The sequence below is a fragment of the Penicillium lagena genome (genome assembly GCF_028827675.1).
Source record: "Penicillium lagena strain IBT 129212 chromosome Unknown utg000006l_segment0_segment0, whole genome shotgun sequence".
Lineage (NCBI taxonomy): Eukaryota > Fungi > Ascomycota > Eurotiomycetes > Eurotiales > Aspergillaceae > Penicillium > Penicillium lagena.
Window position 1 is genome coordinate 3,181,774 of NW_026623227.1, and position 17,575 is coordinate 3,199,348.

Sequence of the window (17,575 nt, forward strand, 5' to 3'; positions counted from 1 at the left end):
TCTTAAAGCGGAAACTCCGCCGCCTGGATTAGGAAAGTCCGGATCCACATGAGCAAAAGTGTCTCTATGTTAATAGAGCAACGTCTACGGTCGCAATCATAACGACGACTAATTTTGTTTTTTAATTCTTTTTCCATTGCTTAAGTCCGCTTTCGATACCAATCTCATACAGCCAAAATTCTGCCAACGCCATGTATGTGCACATCCAATGACTTATTTTGTGGAGATGGGGCTCAGGGTGGAAGCTAACTAATACAGAGCCCTATTCCTCACTACAGTTCAAAAGCACCTGAGAAGACACTCTCGGAGTCATGGCCGCCCAGTTTAATACTTTAATTGAGGGAAAGAGTACTCCCCAGGTTGCGAATCTAGCGGCTGTAGCTCGCAAAGGTCAGCATGGTGTAGCTTCCGTACCGACATATCCTGAACTGGACGAGTTCCAATTGGGCAGATCCTCGCCTACGAGAGAATATTCACCATCATTACCTAGGGTGGCTAGAATATCTCTAGGTTCCACAGATGTGGAGAGTCTTCCAGCATCTTTCGGTTCACCTCGTGACCACGAAAGAGCACAGAACCCGGCTAGTCGTGTTACGGCAAATGTGGCACATAGTCTTTTGAATCCTCCGAGGAATAAATGGCGGTTTGTGAGTGCCTGTGTGATGTTCTTGGCCAACGGTATGGGGGATAGCTCCCTTGGTGCATTGATCCCGTACATGGAGGAGGATTATCACATCGGATATTCGACCGTGTCGTTGGTTTTTGTCGCCAACGCCCTAGGATTCATCTTGGCTGCACCACTCACTCATGCGATTAATAGTCGACTTGGTCGCTCGAAGACGTCCATGATATGTCAAGCATTCTTAGTGACAGCATTCACCCTGATTGCCTGCAAAGTACCCTTCTCAGTCGTCGTCGTGAGCTACTTGCTTATCGGGCTCGGCATGTCCATCAACATCTCCCTGAACAATGTCTTTTTGGCTAACATGGCAAATGGGACTGAAGCCTTGGGCGTTGCTCACGGATCTTATGGCATCGGCGGAACAATTGCTCCACTGATCGCTACTGCATTGGTATCGCATGGGATCCACTGGACGTACTTCTACTTCATTAACCTGACTCTGGCTGTCTTTAATCTCTTCTACTCAGGTTGGGCTCTCAAAGGGTTTGGGAAAGAGCTCCATGGCCAAGCTGTTCCAGGTGTTCGTGGAACAGTATTTGTCCAAGACGAGGCGCAGCGGCCCGCCCAAAAAAGTGTCCTGAAAAAGGCCGTCAAAAGCAAAGTGACTTTTCTGGGAGCGTTGTTCATATTCGCGTACCAAGGTGCCGAAGTATCGATATCTGGTTGGATAGTCTCATACCTGATAGCTTATCGAGACGGAGACCCGGCTCATGTTGGATACGTTAGCTCCGGTTTCTGGGCAGGCATTACTCTCGGCCGGTTTGCTCTCTCTTACCCAGCCCGTCGCATTGGAGAGAAGCTGTCGGTCTCCGTGCTTACCCTGTGCGCTATTAGCTTTCAATTTCTCGCATGGTTTATCCCGAATATCATTGGACAGGCGGTCGCAGTTGCCATCATCGGATTGATTCTGGGTCCGATTTACCCCTGTGGAGCTGTGGTTTTCAGCAAATTGCTCCCTCACAACATTCAAACGACGAGTTTGAGCTTTATCAGCGCAATGGGAAGCAGTGGCGGTGCCTTTGCTCCATTTATCACCGGCCTCCTTGCGCAGCAGCTTGGCACAGTAGTTTTACACCCAATCTGTCTGGCCCTCTACGCTGTGATGTTTGTCAGTTGGTGCTTCTTGCCAAGAATTGTGAAACGTTCCGACTGATGTTGACCGCTCAATCACGATCATTCACAAGATCTACACACCAGGCATAGGGGATTGTTATGTTTGCGGAAACTACTACAATAAATAAAGCTGTTAGGGAATACCGGCACTCTAAGACCTTGGCGTACCTGCAAAAATGAGCTTATAATGTTCCTTCAACCCTTAGATAGGCCTTGGTAGAAAAAGGATACTTGAACACAAGACGGACGTGAATCGAGTTAGAAACAATATGGAAGACCAGTAGGTCTGGCCTAGGGAGAGTACTTAGGGCAGCTCCATGTCCAATTTAACTCCAGGGCTTGTGCTCCAGGAAACCATTGGCCGAGATAGTACCAATCGCTCTAGAACGGGTGATGAGAGGCTATGATAACATCAAGCGAATAATTGGTATTATAGTTCGTCGTCCTAAGGTAATTTCTTATAGTCGAAGTCCCCTAATGCTGCTTTTCCTATCCTTCCCACATATAGTATATAGATGTAGTAAAATCTCACTATAATGCGTATATATAACCTTTAGTGCGCTAGTAGAGCAATTTGCGATCTAGCGAAAACCATCCTAGATCGCTGCGTAATAGGTAGGCTAGTGTATCTTGCTCTTATTCCCAAATCCTGTGTCTAGCTACTAATCCACCTATTCATTCCAATTAGAGAACGTATGGCTTAACCCGACCAGGGGTAATGTTTCCTACCGTATGGGCAACTACGCTCTACGAAGACTTCCGTTTCTTAGTGGTTTGTTTAGCCGATGAGCTCCATCGTCGTGACCCTAAAAAGTAGTAAATGTAGCTTTAGGGGGAATTCGACGTCTTAGCATTCTCATCACTATGATTACTCCCAAATTCAATGAGAAGCTCGATAGCGTCAAACTCTTCACTAACATTTACTTTAGATTGCGAAATGGCATACCACACGGGGCAGGACCTTAGGGTATTGCACGGTCGATAAAGTGCACTCTATATATTACGCTAGTAGAAATTTGTAAGAAGGGTGGTCCAGGTAACTCAGGGGGAACACCGATTTTCTGCCCGATTCGGCTCCGGGATATGACCGTCGCTCATGTGATATATTTCGCCTTACGGACGAGGCATCGACGTAGAAAACACTCAATCTAGTCAACCAACTAACCCACTAGTTAGAAAGCCAGAAGCATAAGATTAGTAAATAGGAACAGCACAGAAAGCGTTGGGGAGAGGGGACTTTCACATGCAAATGGTCTGACAGTGGGGCGGATCCACACCTGGAGAAAGATCAAGTTGCACTTCTTGCCAGTGACTTTTGAACTGTATTTAGTGGCGATTTCCCTGGGGTATCGTCATATTTATAACTATCTATACTTAATAAGAGAAGTGTCTGTCGCTCAGGAATTATGCATAGCAGCTATCGGGAGGGCGGAGAAATCAATGCATGACATCTTGGCGGATGCGGGATCGATTGGCCCTGATAAGGGAGATGAACTCCACCAGATTCCAAGTGTTTCTTTCACTGGGCGGCATGGAGTTTAGTTCGATGTTTAGTCTCCATCATAGCTTGCTGTCATGTGGCTCTCAACAAAATGGTGGGATGACAATCAAGAAATATGGCAGGTGGCCATTTCCTTGTTTACTGTTTCTCTCGTCGCGTCATCTCTTGCTGTTATAGCATCACTCAGAACTTCCCGTTCAAACTTTCCATTGCAACTGTAGCGTCGAAGCCGCACAGTTCTAGACTCGTTGATCTAGCTATTTCAAGTCCCGTGTCCGACCTTACATCCTCTCGTTCGGAGAGCTCAACAACATGCCAATAATCGATACCGGGCTGGACCTGCCCTCGCTGTTCAAAAAGCAGGTCCTAACAACCCCCAACGCCGTTGCCTTGGAGGATGAGAATGCTACATACACCTATGCGGAGCTCGACAAGGAAGTCCAAGCTCTTGCCGCTCGCCTGCGCCTCCGCGGGGTCGGCCGGGACACATTGGTTGGAGTGCTCCTGCCTCGTAGCGCGCACTACGTGATTGCGTGCCTGGCAGCTCTTCAGGCCGGAGGTGCATTCTTAGTCTTGGAGCTTGCATATCCCCCGGGACTGCTCGCTGATGTCATTGATGATGCAAAGCCCGCCGTCGTGATCACTAACCTTACTGAGGCCAACAAAGTGAAAGCCGAGTACCCAACCATTGCCCTGGACGAGCCGAACCCTGAAGAGGATCAGATTACTACAGAGCTGCCCCTGATGCCCGCGGAGGATGACTTAGATCGCCTGGCATTTGTCTCCTACTCCTCTGGCACAACCGGCAAGCCTAAGGGAATCGCCAACCCCCAGAGAGCCTCCGTACTTTCATACGACCTACGATTTGCGGTACAAAATTTGCAGCCCGGAGACCGGGTAGCCTGTAATGTATTTTTCATTTGGGAGATGCTGCGTCCGCTACTCAGAGGTGCCACGGTCATTTGTGTTCCCGATGAAGTAAGCTACGATCCCGCGGCGCTGGTCGACCTGCTCGAAGCCAAGAAGGTCACCGAAACTCTCATGACACCTACCTTACTGGCCACAGTTCTCTCGCGCTATCCACGAATTGCCGCCCGTCTGCCTAATCTACGAACCCTTTGGCTCAATGGTGAGGTTGTGACCACCGATCTCGCCCGTCGAGGAATAGGAACCTTGCCCAATACCCGCCTCCTCAACTGCTACAGTGCATGCGAGACTCACGAGATCGCATGCGGCGATATCCGTGACCTGATCGACACGGATTCCCATTACTGTGCTGTTGGTCCACCTCTTGTTCCAACGTACATTCTCGATGAGAATGAAAAAGAAGTGGAAGCGGGTACTGCGGGTGAGTTGTTTGTTGGAGGAGACCTACTGGCTCGCGGATACCTCAACCTCCCAGAAACGACTGCCAAGGCATTCATTCCGAACAAGTTTGATACTAAGCCCGGCGCTCTCATATACAGAACCGGGGATTTGGCACGGAAGCTGCCGGCGGGACATCTAGAAATTACGGGCCGGGTCGGTTCCATGATCAAGATCCGTGGATACTCAGTGGTCCCAGCCAAGGTGGAGAGTGAAATCTGCCAGCACTTAGCTGTCAGCCATTGTGCTGTCACCGCTCATGGCGATGGCCTCGATTGTCAATTGTGCGCTTACGTCGTGGCCGCTGAGAAGGATGCCTCTGACTCTCGGCCACTGGTTGAGGTCAACGAGTCTGGACACAGCCCGTCCACTCGTCGCATCCTCGAGCCCCATCTCGCCCATTACATGATTCCGTCTCTGTGGGTTGTGATGAAGGATTTGCCCACCCACGAGGTGTCTGGCAAGGTCGATCTCAAAAGTCTTACTCCGCCTCGTACCCCTAGCCCCAACAGCATTGAGCATGCGGCGAAGAAGGATCCAATTAGCATTGACGATATTGCGGCCCTTTGGGCGAATGTCCTGAAAACTACGAAATCTAATTTGAAGCCTGAGGATAATTTCTTCGACCTTGGCGGTCATTCTTTGTCGCTGGCAGACCTCGCAGGCCGATTGTCTCGTCATTTCGGTTTCCGTGTTTCAATTCCACGACTCGCAGAGAATGTGACACTCTCCGGTCATCTGGACACGGTGCGTGCGGTCAGAGATGGGCACACTGCTGCGGTGCAAGCGGATCTTCCTGCCGTTTTGCTCGCCGACGCGACTCTTGATGACGAGATCAAGTCCCATTCAAATGCCACACTCACGTCTATCGCCACGGCTGACACCGTGCTGTTGACCGGTGTGACAGGATTCCTAGGTGCTTTCTTGCTCAATGACTTGCTGGAAAATACCTCGGCCAAGATCATCTGTATGGTCCGGTTCAAGGACCCCGAGGATGATGACCAGGCTGGAGGTGTTGCTCGTATTCGCCGCAACCTTCTCGACCTTGGCCTCTGGCGCGACTCAGTCATGGAGCGTGTCGAGGTCCTTCCCGGCAATCTGTCAAGACCTCACTTTGGTTTGGCGCCTGACGCATACGATGATCTTGCCGCTCGAGTCCAAGTCATCGTCCATGCTGCAGCTACCGTCAACCTTGTATACCCCTACGCGGCGCTACGCGCTGCCAATGTTGGCGGGACTCGGGAGATTCTTCGCCTTGCAGCCAAGGGCGGTGCGACCGTCCAATACGTTTCCACAAATGGTGTCTTGCCTCCTTCTGGGAAGAAGGGTTGGACTGAGAACAACACGCTCGATGTCGAGGACGTCCCCACAAAGTTGCTTGATGGTTACGGTCAAACCAAGTGGGTTGCTGAGCAGCTTGTCCTCAAGGCCGGTGAGTGCGGATTGCCCGTGAAGATCCACCGTTGCGGTACCATTAGTGGTCACAGTCTCACCGGCGCAGCCAACGCATGGGATCTGCTGACCGCGTTGATTGTCGAGTCAATCAGACTTGGCTATGCGCCAGATGTCGAAGACTGGAGGGCAGAGATGACTCCCGTCGACTTTGTGAGCAAGAGCATCGTTCACCTCGCCACACAAACCCAGGCGGACCGAAAGATCTTCCACCTGGGGGACCCCGATCCGGTGAACATTCGATCTGTCTTTGAGAACCTGAACACTCTTGGATATCCTACCAAGCCACTCCCATGGGAGGAGTGGGTGTCACTGTGGACTGAGAGGCGAGGTTTGGCCAAGGGTGGAGATGGTTCTTTCACCGTCGACATTCTTCGTAGTGGCATGCCAACTGTGGAGTTCTTGCGCGGGATTGTTGTTCTTGACAACTCCTTAACGAGACCTTTCCGATCGGCGGTCGAGCGCCCCAAGGTTGACGCCCAGCTGCTCGAGACATACACCCGACACTGGTTTGCTCGAGGATGGCTCCACCGGGCACCTACCCGCCAACAAGCTCTTGCTCCGAAGCCCACCATCCGAGGACCACTCAGTGGCAAGGTCGCCGTCGTAACTGGTGCCTCATCGGGTATTGGTGCAGCCGTCGCTGCTGCACTAGCAAAGGCAGGTTGTGCCGTTGCCCTTGGTGCTCGCCGCCTAGATGCTTTGAAATCCGTCAAGCGCCAGGTCGATGTGTACGGTGTCAAGTGCGTGGTCCGATCCACCGATGTTACTAGCAAGATACAGACCGAAGAACTCGTCAAGGCAGCCAGCGAAGAGCTCGGTCCTGTAGATATCCTTGTCTCATGCGCAGGCGTGATGTACTTCGAAATGATGAAGAACGTCAACTTCAACGAGTGGGAACGCACCGTCGACGTCAACTGCAAGGGTCTCCTTAACGCCCTCGGAACCACTGTGCCCGGCATGCTTGAGCGCGGCCGCGGCCACGTCGTGGCCATCTCCTCCGACGCCGGACGCAAAGTCTTCCCTGGTCTGGGTGTCTACTCAGCGAGCAAGTTCTTCGTCGAGGCGACGCTTCAAGCACTGCGTCTTGAAACGGCCGGTGCCGGCTTGCGTGTGACTGCCATTCAGCCCGGTAATACGGCCACTCCGTTATTGAATATGTCGACGGATACGGAGGCTGTCAAAAAGTTTGGCGAGCCTTCCGGTGCCAAGATCCTTGAGCCTTCTGATGTGGCGAACTCGATTGTTCATGCTCTGTGCCAGCCGGAGTATGTCTCTGTGAATGAGATTTTAGTCGAGCCTCGTGATGAGCCTATCTAATACCCTTGATCTAGCGGCTGGGTATACCTTATTAGAATTATGAACATTCTATTGTTGCTCCTAAAATTCGCATCCTAAGGTAGATCTCGGGAACTTGCCAATCGTCTCTTTCATGAAACGGTTTTCTCCCTACAGCACTTCGACCTCGTTCACTGTTTGCGACTGAATCGTCTTGCGATCGGGATCAGACGGTTCTGCACATATAACTTGCTCCTGTGACGCACCAGATACCTTTTCTTTCGACTCATTTCCTGGCCATCTATAACTCCTCACACTTAGGCAACAAGTATCGAGGTCAATATACCGCAGAGACTTGTCATCATGACAAGTGCCATTATTGCCAGAGGGGTTGTCACTCATATTTGTAGTATGGTGCCTGCGAAGCAAGCCACAACATGACTTGCGACCATGCGGAAAAGGCATATAGCCCAGAATATCCCCAGTCATCATTTGTACCGAGAACGAACCATACACCACCAGTATACACGTACTTTCATAGCCGCGTACTAATCGTATGCATTGACGTAAAGCGAACGGGGAAAAGAACCTATATATAAATACCTTGACTAACAGCATTTACAAATTGAATACCTACTTCTTACCGGCAAGATATGTCATCAGCCATAATTGCAAATTTACCACCACCGGTAATTTGCGGACAAGGTAATGTAGATCTGGAAGTAAGGGTTACGTCTTAGGAAAGGATGGAAGTCATGGAAGAAGAGAAATCTGTAGATTGTCTACAGAACTGGAAGGGAGACTGTTCAGAAGCAGTATCTTACAGAGAGGGTCACGGGGCGGGATTCCCGAGACCCTTAACACTACGGAAGCTCCAAAGTCAACGTGATGTGGCGGCTAATGGTTCAAACAGGAGACTGACTCACGGTCCCCTATGTCCACACGCTCATCCAGTGAGCCAGAAACTTGGCAACATCACTCTGTTGCACTATGTATTGGATGTATAATCTGTTATGACCCTACTGCACATTCTGTTAGGAGAATGGAGCAGTACTCAATCTTCGGGTTCTCCTAAACCTTACACCTGAGAAGAGATAAAGAACTTAGGAAAGATTTCCTTGGCCCTTCAATTGTTGAGAATAGTGTTCAATTATCCTTGAACAAAGAGTTTCTCTTGATCTAGTGTAAGGCGCCGTTGATTTATGTTGCCAGTTCGATGGTTTTGTGTACCTGCGCGTCTATGGGATAGAGTTGATCTTGGGATGCAGCTGTAGGAGCTCATATAGAGGCTATCCGGCCTGATTCTTAATCAGGTCGAATTCTCGGCCGGAGACATGATGATTGCTATGGAGGTGGGAAATAAAGAAAGAAAAAAAAGCCGACGCATTCGGAATCCACTGTTTCAAATCTTCCTCCTGATGCTATCTGGGGCTAATTTACTAATCCAGCCGGAGATAAAAGGGGCCATAAGCCATTCTGTATTCGGCAACCCCTTCTATTTTGTTGAGTGTAATTTGAAGGAATTTGCACTTCCAGACAATATCTGGATACCCTACCTTGGTTTTGTTTACGCAAAAAGCCTTCGCTTGCCGAGTCTTGATGTGGACAGACTATTCTTTCCTTCTAGCTCAAGCAACTTTTGGGGGCAGTATCCAGGGCGTCGCCAGCACGCCAAAGTAATCCTTTTGCAGGAATTGCCCCACCTTATCGGTTAATGATTATCCGTTAATAGCTTAAGCTTCGGTCTGATCTGATCATTCCTGCATCCTATATGCGGCAACCCTAAGCTTGAAAAAGTAAGGACCCGGCCCTAATTATTTACTAGCGCTGAAATCCTTCTTACCATCTAACTTTGTAGAAGAGGGCGTAAATTATTATCATTTACCTTGGGACCAGGTATATATTTGGGTATGGCCAACTTTCCCCAAAATGCGTCGAATCTAGGCCGGATTTGTTTTGTGAAAAGTTAGGAAACCTCTGCCTAATTCCAGTGGCTGCCTTTTTTGAACTGCTCTAACTTCGAAATACAGCAATACTAGTGAACTTGTTTCCTGTCGACCGCGGTAGGCTTCGTCTGGTTTGTACACGACCTCGGAATCCCAATCGACGATCCTACACGTCGCCATGATTCGATTTCAATTCCTCATTCTGTTGGTGTTTTGTACCATAGCACTTCTGGGCCCTTCAATCGTTCAATGCGCCCCTATCGAATCCGCTATCATAATCGACGACGCCCCTGATGGACGGCTGTCTCCGTTTGAGTGGAGCGATGAGCTGTCTAAGCACAATCAAACGAGTGACCTATCTGCAATGAGCACTGGACTTAGAAAACGAGGGTGGATGAGCGCCTTGAGCGAGATCACGTCAACTGCCAAAAAAATTGGGAGCTCCGTTATAGAAGGAGTTACTACAGCTAATAACTACGTGCAGGCTGGCAAAGACCTTCTTAGCGACTTCTCAGCCCTAGCGTCAGACGCCAAATCCACGGTAACAGGGGTCAAGAATATGGCGCAGGAGGCCATCACCAATATCTCGAAGCTCCCTATAAATCTCATCGCGTCTCTAAAGGACGAGACGAGAAGGCAACTCGAACAGACACTAGGAAGCTTGACCCAAGAGATGACGAGCAAGCTTCCAGCAATTGGAGGACTAGAAACCACCGTGGCGAGCGCTATTGTACACTTGACGAAGACTGGTCTAGACAAGTTGGAGAATATAGCAAATGCGCGAATTGCTAAGCTCGACGCGGTTCGAAGTCATGTCGCAGACAGCATAAACGCGCTATTCGATGCGCCAGCCGATCGCATCAATAAATTCCTCACGGAGGTGGTGCAGGAAGAACTCGAGTTTTTGACCGCAAAAGCCGATGAGTACTACGAAAAGATCAACGATCTAGCCAATATCATTGGAGAAGCCATTGAGGCCGTCAAAACTGTGGAGGATGCAGCGAATTACGATTGGACCAATGCCGACATTGCAATCGAGGGCATGATATCCCTCGTCATTGAATACACCAATGCACAAGACAGTGTTACTGCGGCCGAAGAGAAGAGTGGGCTCCCGAGGCAAACCAGGATCTCGGTTCATGTTTTTGTGCAGTTGAGCGACAAGAAACTCGGCTATTTGGAGACCTACCTGAGGCTTCATGCGAATCTAAGGAAGAGGGCTGCAGAATCCACCATGGATGATGTCAGCACGATAAAAAAGATTTTGGAACAACAGGGTATAGATCCTGAAGGCGACTTGGATGATGAATGTGAGGATGATTACGTCTTCAATACCAGAGACTTGGATGATAGCGAATGGTACGATGACGACTATGATGATGGCGATTTGGATGATGGAGTCTGGGATGATGGCGACTTGGATAGTAGAGACTTGGGTTTTGGAGACTACGATGGTTATGGCGAAGAGCGGAGTGATTTTTAATTGCAAACTACCTGCAACTGGAATGAGGATGTTATCTATTTCTATCATACATGTTTGTTCGCAGATATAGATGCTTGAGTAGAAACTAAATGCTATGTATCTCCCTTCCTCGTCATATCTGTCTATCCATCCATCCGTCCAACCCTATTCACACGATCTCGACCTCACTGTTGTTCCTGACCAGGTGCTGCCTCGCCCGCCTTTCTCTTCTCGTTCCCCACCACCATCGTGTATCCTTGCTTTTCTCCTGCCTCGGAGTTGGTGTTTTGAAATTCCGCCACTGCTGTCTTGTCTTTCAAGTTCCTGGGCTCATACTACTTTACAGTCCTCCCGCGGACCGTCGGAGAGGGTCCGGCTTTCCAGCGTCCGGGCTGGCAAGGTGGTGGCTCCTCTTCGAGGAACCACCATCCCGGGGGTGGGGCGGGTGAAATGGCATGTTGCGTTTATTTGGTGATCAAATTTGCGATCATTTCTGACCAAGTTAATAACAGGATTTGCTGCACAGCCATTAGCTCTATAGTTGACGTAGTAGTGCACAATATTACTTATTAGTCTTAATAGTGCCTCCATGTCTAAATAGAGCTAAAAACTTACTCGAAACTCAGCCAAGGAAATGGTGATGTAGTTGTCTCCCGACATTGGAGCAGCGGGTCGGCAACGAGACATTACCCATACTGCCTTGGCAGGTTTGACTACCAAGATCTGGGTTGAGTCTACAGCACGCCATATCGTTGACTCACTGCGCTCACAATTGCGCACCTTACATAGAGGTCGAGGAGGCGATCATACTTACAGCAAGAGATTCTTTGGATTTCGATCGTGTAGGTTAAGAAGAGCTCACTCGTCGTATGATCGCTCTAATTCTTGTGGGGAGAATATGGGGAAATACGATTGAGGCAAACCTTACATGTTTCATCTCGCTTCCGGTAGATTCAATCCAGTAAAATGAGGAGAGACTCAAGGCCGAGGTAGCCGTGTGGGTGGGCCGATGCACCTTTTTCGTTGTAATTTTCGGTGCAACTCAACGTTGTCTCCAGAGGAAGTAGTTGGGCTGGGGCTTTGCCTGAGCCAAGCTAGATGCCCTCCGACTTGGGTTCAACAACGCTATCTCCAAATAAAGAGTAGTCCATGTCTAAGACTAGCCAGTAGTGATTGTAGAAAAAAAGGGGAAAAGAGGGGATTCATCAAAGTCACGCGGGGATCTCGAAACGAGGCTAGATTGCCCGCTAGTTCAGCCACACTGCGACACTGTGAGACAATGAGGAACGACCGGAGGAATCCCAGCGAGAAAATGAGTCTGTAGACGCAGATTTTTACCTTGGAATAGACACCCGTTGTAAATCTCGCTGCTTTTCTCGGCATGATGATCCAGTGAATACATAATTGATGATAGTCTATTAGAGTAACTCGAGGGCTTGCAGAAGTAAAGTCGGGAATTGGAGCGAGTGTTGGCTTCCCATCTACTTGCCAGTTGTCTCCAGCCCTGTTTCCGCAGGATTTCTTGGGCATTCGGCACTCTGATAAGCTTTTGGCGAAGGTTTCATTACACTAGACCCCGCATTTTGTCACATTATTCCCTGTGGGGCTTAGCTATGGTGAATTCTTCATGTTGGTTATACATCCATGCTGAGAGATCGCCCGTGGTGTATATATAATGGTGATAGATAGTCCATGGGAAGACAAAGAACGAAAAGGAAAGAAGAAAATATACAAATACTCCGAAGGATTGAGTAGCGAAAGCACCTGTTTTGCAATGCCTTCTTTGGACTTGATTCTACTTGGGCTCTGTACGCCATTGCTGAGTGCCGCGGCTGTAATAAGCCGTCGTTCTGTTGCTCAGGGCTGGTCGTTGCAGTCCAGTACCTGCTCCAGTGGAACCAATTCTTGCGGTGGAGGCGCATGCTGTCCTACCGGTCTTTTCTGCTTTGCGGCGCAGACAGATGAAGTAGCTTCTTGCTGCTCTTCAAGTGAGTTTTTATTTTCCCTGCTCATCCCTCATAGTCCTCGGACTCGGACACAGACGAAGAATCTGACATTTCCTTAGACTCAGCTTGTGTCGGTGCTATAGAGGGCTCTCCAAAATGTGCTGACTCAAGTTGGTCTTTGTGGCAAGGCCTCCAGGGAAATGACTTCTGCTGTGAAGCTGGCCTCATTGGCATTTACGAGTCCACGGCAACTGTCGCTGGCTCGTGTGTTGCTTCAGGCCAAGCTGGTAGCGCAACGACGGCGCGGCTAGTTAGTTTTATTGAAGCTACGCGACCTGTGAACTTCATCGTTAACACATAGGTGCAGATGTCTAGTGGGACTGGTACCGCCACTTCTACTACTACCACCACTACGTCTTCCAAGACATCAACTACAACCACTACCACTACCACGTCGACACAGGCTACTAGTACCAAGTCTGTGTTTGCACACTATATGGCATGTTGATATTAATAATCATTATCTGTTGAACTCAATCTGATTGCCAGCAGGTCGGCTCCATGACTTCCGCTGAAGCCGTGACCGATGTCCAAGACGCTATGAACGCCGGCTTTGATGGTTTTGCTCTCAATACCCATACTATTAGTGCTTCCGACACTTGGAACACTGATGCATTGAACTATCTATTTGCCGCTGCTGCCGGACAAAACTTCAAGTTATTCATTTCATTCGATATGAGCTGGGGGTTGGACGTCAGCCAACTTGCAGCTTTCCTTGCGCCATATGCTACCCAAAGTGCATACTACAAGGTCAACGGGCAGGCTTTCGTTAGCACTTATACAGGAGGTACCATTTCCAACTCTGAATGGGACTCTGATTTTATCCAGCCTCTCATCTCGACCTATGGCATAACCCCCTTCTTTGTTCCCGACTTTGACGATTTCTCTGGATATCCGACCGGGGTATTCAGTTCGTATCCTATTCTGAGCGGCGTGTTTAGCTGGGAGTCTGCATGGCCATCACCAGGTACTGTTCCTGCGAATGTCAGTGATAGTGTAGACTCGGCTGCTCTACAAGAGGCACATAGTGCTGGGAAAGTCTATATGATGCGTGAGTCAGCTCCGATTAAAAAACCTGCAAAGTGCATATCGAAACTAAAGCAAAAGATTCAAATACAGCCATGTCATCTCATCAGTTCAAATACCTCGGGAGTGGTCAAGACTGGTACCGCATTGGCGACGTGAACCTGCCCCAGCGCATGGAACAGGCGCTACAGTTACAACCCGATTTTGTGGAAGTCATCACATGGAATGATGCTGGCGAGAGCCATTACGTGGGAGACTTTTGGCAGGATCAGATTGCAGGCACAGAGATTGGCGACTACGCCGATGGATTTGACCATAAGGGATGGCTGCAAGTAATCACGCCCTTCATCAAAGCCTACAAGGCTGGTGCGACGGACATATCCGACATCTCTCCACCAGGCAGCGCGCCTGTTGGTGCACTCTGGTATCGAACGCTTTTGACCAGTGCCAGCTGCTCTTCCTCTATTGCCAATTATCAATCGGCGCAAGATACCGTCAATTTCGCCGTCATCCTGCCTTCTGCTGGCTACACGATCAAGGTATACAGTAATAGCGATATTATTGGGAGCTTTTCGGGTCAGAAAGGGCTGAATTATAATAGTGTTTTGGGGCTTGCCGTTGGCGGTGGACAGATGATTCAAGTGCTGGATAGTTCGAACAATGTTGTTGCGTCGGCAACTGGGACCAAGCAAGTTCAGGCTCAGAGTCTCAATGCCACTTGCAACTGGAACTACGAAGTTGTGGGGCTGTCCTGATGTTGGAAAGTCCTCAAATTATGTCAGACGGTGATTAAGATGAACTTTTTCAATAGCTGTGAGAATGTGGATTTTTGCGAATATGAAGCTCATCTTGTAACGGGCCAGGGCCGCTTTCTTACCACGTGTACTCACGACCATTGCTTATTGTGGAAGTGCGGAATCTGCATATTTACTAATAAGTTTACTAGATAGTCATGTGATAACGACCTAAAACAATGATATTCAGGTCTAGCTATCATGTCCATCATTGTAGTAGAGAAGCGAGAAAACTCTATAGGTGAGACCTGCCACATCGGGGCATAGTCTCCTTAATAGAAGGATTCCTAGCGAGTCAGCGTCAAACAATAATCGATATAGGCTAACGAACCTCCGTGGAAGTCGGCTGGCTGGTCCACCAGATCAGAGTGGAAGAAGGCAAAGAGAATGGGTTAGAGGCTTGACCCTTGGGCTAACCCAGAGCTCTCTAGAGGAGCCACTTTAGCCTCAGAATTATCGGATCCAATATTGGCGAATCGGTGGTTACTGATGAGAAGTTCTGGTTACAGCCGGTATACTTATAGCTCGCAGGCAGGACTCGAGGCTCTTTTGGTTAATTTCATTAACTGCACCTGTCATGTCGAAAGCCAAGGTATTGACTACCTTTTGCTTGTACCATGGCCCGGTGAATCGCGTTAGCCAACACTAGCAGGACCTGTTCCGTGGTTTGTCCTGGTTTGTCACCGAACTGGGCGTTCTTCGGTAAATCGTGTACTTCGTTGTCGTATGATAGACGTCAGACAATCACTCCTTCCAACAGCATAGCCAATGTGTTGAGAAGGTAGATTGGGCAGTATGCTCTAGGAATCAAGTAGTCTGGCTTTCCGGGTCTCCGTGGCCCCACAATCTTGACACGTCTCCAGTCCCAAACCAATGGACGCCGTGAAGATCCGCGTGCTGAGTTTGGCTAGATATTTCCATACATGATTCCAGACGAGGGTTGACAGACCGTCTTTACCTGGCACCGTGAATTCCCGTGGCAAATATGATCGTTCTGAAAATTTCAAGCTCGGTGATGGGGTTCCACGGGACCCCTAGTGGGCTGTAGCTGGAAAGTCATCCTGGACCTCATCCATTTTGGGGAAGAATGCATCTATAGAGGCCTCAGCTTTATCTTCATTACTGGCGAACTCTCTGACTCCAACCTTCCACAAGTGTCCCTCTTCTGCTTGATCCAGGAATTGCGTCCAATGTGCCCCAAGGCCTCTCCGACTGCTTGGTTCAGAGCGTCTCTATATGTGGCTTAGAAAGTTTCCCTATAGTAGCTAAACCTTGCCTAATTTCACTCTCGAAATCATCTAGTCTAATTTAGTAGGGTATCTATAAGTGCCTAAAATATAAGAAAAAAAAATCTCTCTATTTATAGCTTTTAGAGTGCTCCGATTCAGAAGTATGATTGCCCTAGCGATCCTGGTCGTAGGGATCCTAGTCTTTATAATTCTAGTAGTACAGTATAGCTATTTTGCTTACTATTATGATTTCATTCAATGCTAAACCTTTACAAGGCATCTAGACTAAAAAGACGATGAATCTTCCTCTAGAACCAAAAGTAAATAGTTCGTATCACGAGAAGACTTGCCCTGGTATTGTGCTCTTTTGCTAAACAGGGCAGATGCCCCTCCCACAATTTCCCCACAATGTGAAACGCGACAACGAACAACCTAGGGATCACATGAGTAGGTATTGCTGCTCCAATTATGTCCTAAATGTACACTTATGTCGTGTCCAGATGACAGCGAGTCCTTATATTTTCCATTTTCACTCGAAGATGGCCTGTTCTCAACCCTCGTCTATTCTAAGCCACACCATTAATTTGTACAGGTAACATTTCTCAGTCTATCTTTGAGCTTCTCTACTTCATCCTTTGCAACAATTTCACTCGAGGAAACGAGAGCGCTCGAGTGGAATGCGCTTGCATGCGACTTTTCCCATAATAGCCGGACATTATTAGATCTTACTCCACCACCAATGATGATACGAGGAAGTTCAAATACTTCGGGAACACGAGATCTCAAGGAGTCCAGCCGACGAGTAAGATCGGTTAGTTTTTCGGCACAGTCGATTGCCTTGTCTCGCGATGGACCTCCGCTGGTAAGGATCGAAGAAAAGCCACATTTCGCTATATCGGCAAGTGCCGCATCCCATTGGGATTCCGGAATACAGTCGAAGGCACGGTGGAAAGTACATGGCCTGTCATCTGCAAGCCGAACCAGTTCCTTGTTTCTCGCAATATCAATACATGAATATGTATCGAGGGATTCGCCCTGCACCACAGGGCCGAGAATTCCAAAAACAAATCCATCAGCTCCGAGGGTTTTCAGAAGGCTTAGAGTTGCTTTCATTGTTTCAAAAGATTCGCTGTCATAGCAGAAGCCATTTGAGTGGGGTCGAATGATCGCATAGATAGGAATTGAAAGTTGAGATTTCAGTGCCATCAGTGTTGCGGCATCTGGTGAGAGACCTCCAGATTCATAGTCTTTGCATAGTCTGGAAGCATGTCAGTAAAGGCATTTCGTAAAGTGTTGAAGATGCGTTAAACAGCTTGAATAGATCGAATGCTCGCACAAAGCACGAAGAATTTGAAAAGCTCTGTTACATAATGGTAACCGTCCGCCTATTTATAATTGCCTCGGCGAAAATGTAGAGACTTACTCAATTCGATCGGCCCCTCCATTTGCAGCATTAATTGCCGACTCCTGATTAAAGCAAGCAATCTCCAGGAGAAGGCTCTCTGGAACGTTGAATTGATCCATGGGCTTCAGGGCAGACCTAGAGAAAAGCCGTGATGGGGATCTGGGCGTGGGATTACGCGAAAAATCCAACGGCAAAATAAAACAGTGGGCAGGAAAAAGGACAATACACAGGGGCGGAAAGCACAACTGACAGATGCGGACAGGTGTTCCTAATGTTTCCTAGCGTCAGGCAAGGTGGTAGCGAGTAGACCCACTGT

The 17,575-nt window shown here is 48.7% G+C and overlaps 6 protein-coding genes across 6 annotated transcripts; 4 read left to right on the forward strand and 2 right to left on the reverse strand.

Annotated features, from left to right (window-relative positions):
• Nucleotides 1-311: 311 nt before the first annotated feature.
• Nucleotides 312-1,835, forward strand: N7510_009444 (MFS efflux transporter; the record flags this gene model as incomplete). Its single annotated transcript, XM_056981369.1, has 1 exon — nucleotides 312-1,835. One exon carries the CDS (start codon nucleotides 312-314, stop codon nucleotides 1,833-1,835), a length of 1,524 nt encoding a protein of 507 aa, XP_056831578.1.
• A 1,773-nt stretch (nucleotides 1,836-3,608) lies between these two features.
• On the forward strand, nucleotides 3,609-7,433 carry N7510_009445 (non-ribosomal peptide synthetase; the record flags this gene model as incomplete). The annotated part of the gene is made up of 1 exon (XM_056981370.1): nucleotides 3,609-7,433. One exon carries the CDS (start codon nucleotides 3,609-3,611, stop codon nucleotides 7,431-7,433), a length of 3,825 nt encoding a protein of 1,274 aa, XP_056831579.1.
• A 2,082-nt stretch (nucleotides 7,434-9,515) lies between these two features.
• N7510_009446 (uncharacterized protein) lies at nucleotides 9,516-10,820 on the forward strand (the record flags this gene model as incomplete). The annotated part of the gene is made up of 1 exon (XM_056981371.1): nucleotides 9,516-10,820. One exon carries the CDS (start codon nucleotides 9,516-9,518, stop codon nucleotides 10,818-10,820), a length of 1,305 nt encoding a protein of 434 aa, XP_056831580.1.
• Nucleotides 10,821-13,306: 2,486 nt separating this feature from the next.
• N7510_009447 (glycoside hydrolase family 71 protein) lies at nucleotides 13,307-14,586 on the forward strand (the record flags this gene model as incomplete). Its single annotated transcript, XM_056981372.1, has 2 exons — nucleotides 13,307-13,856; nucleotides 13,925-14,586. 2 exons carry the CDS (start codon nucleotides 13,307-13,309, stop codon nucleotides 14,584-14,586), a joined length of 1,212 nt encoding a protein of 403 aa, XP_056831581.1.
• A 431-nt stretch (nucleotides 14,587-15,017) lies between these two features.
• Nucleotides 15,018-15,857, reverse strand: N7510_009448 (uncharacterized protein; the record flags this gene model as incomplete). Its single annotated transcript, XM_056981373.1, is given in 5 exon segments — nucleotides 15,018-15,111; nucleotides 15,198-15,322; nucleotides 15,368-15,532; nucleotides 15,549-15,659; nucleotides 15,693-15,857. Coding segments are annotated over 5 exon segments (660 nt in total), but the record flags the coding sequence as incomplete, so codon positions are not given.
• Nucleotides 15,858-16,433: 576 nt separating this feature from the next.
• Nucleotides 16,434-17,378, reverse strand: N7510_009449 (copper homeostasis protein CutC; the record flags this gene model as incomplete). The annotated part of the gene is made up of 2 exons (XM_056981374.1): nucleotides 16,434-17,112; nucleotides 17,278-17,378. 2 exons carry the CDS (start codon nucleotides 17,376-17,378, stop codon nucleotides 16,434-16,436), a joined length of 780 nt encoding a protein of 259 aa, XP_056831583.1.
• Between the last annotated feature and the right edge of the window lie 197 nt (nucleotides 17,379-17,575).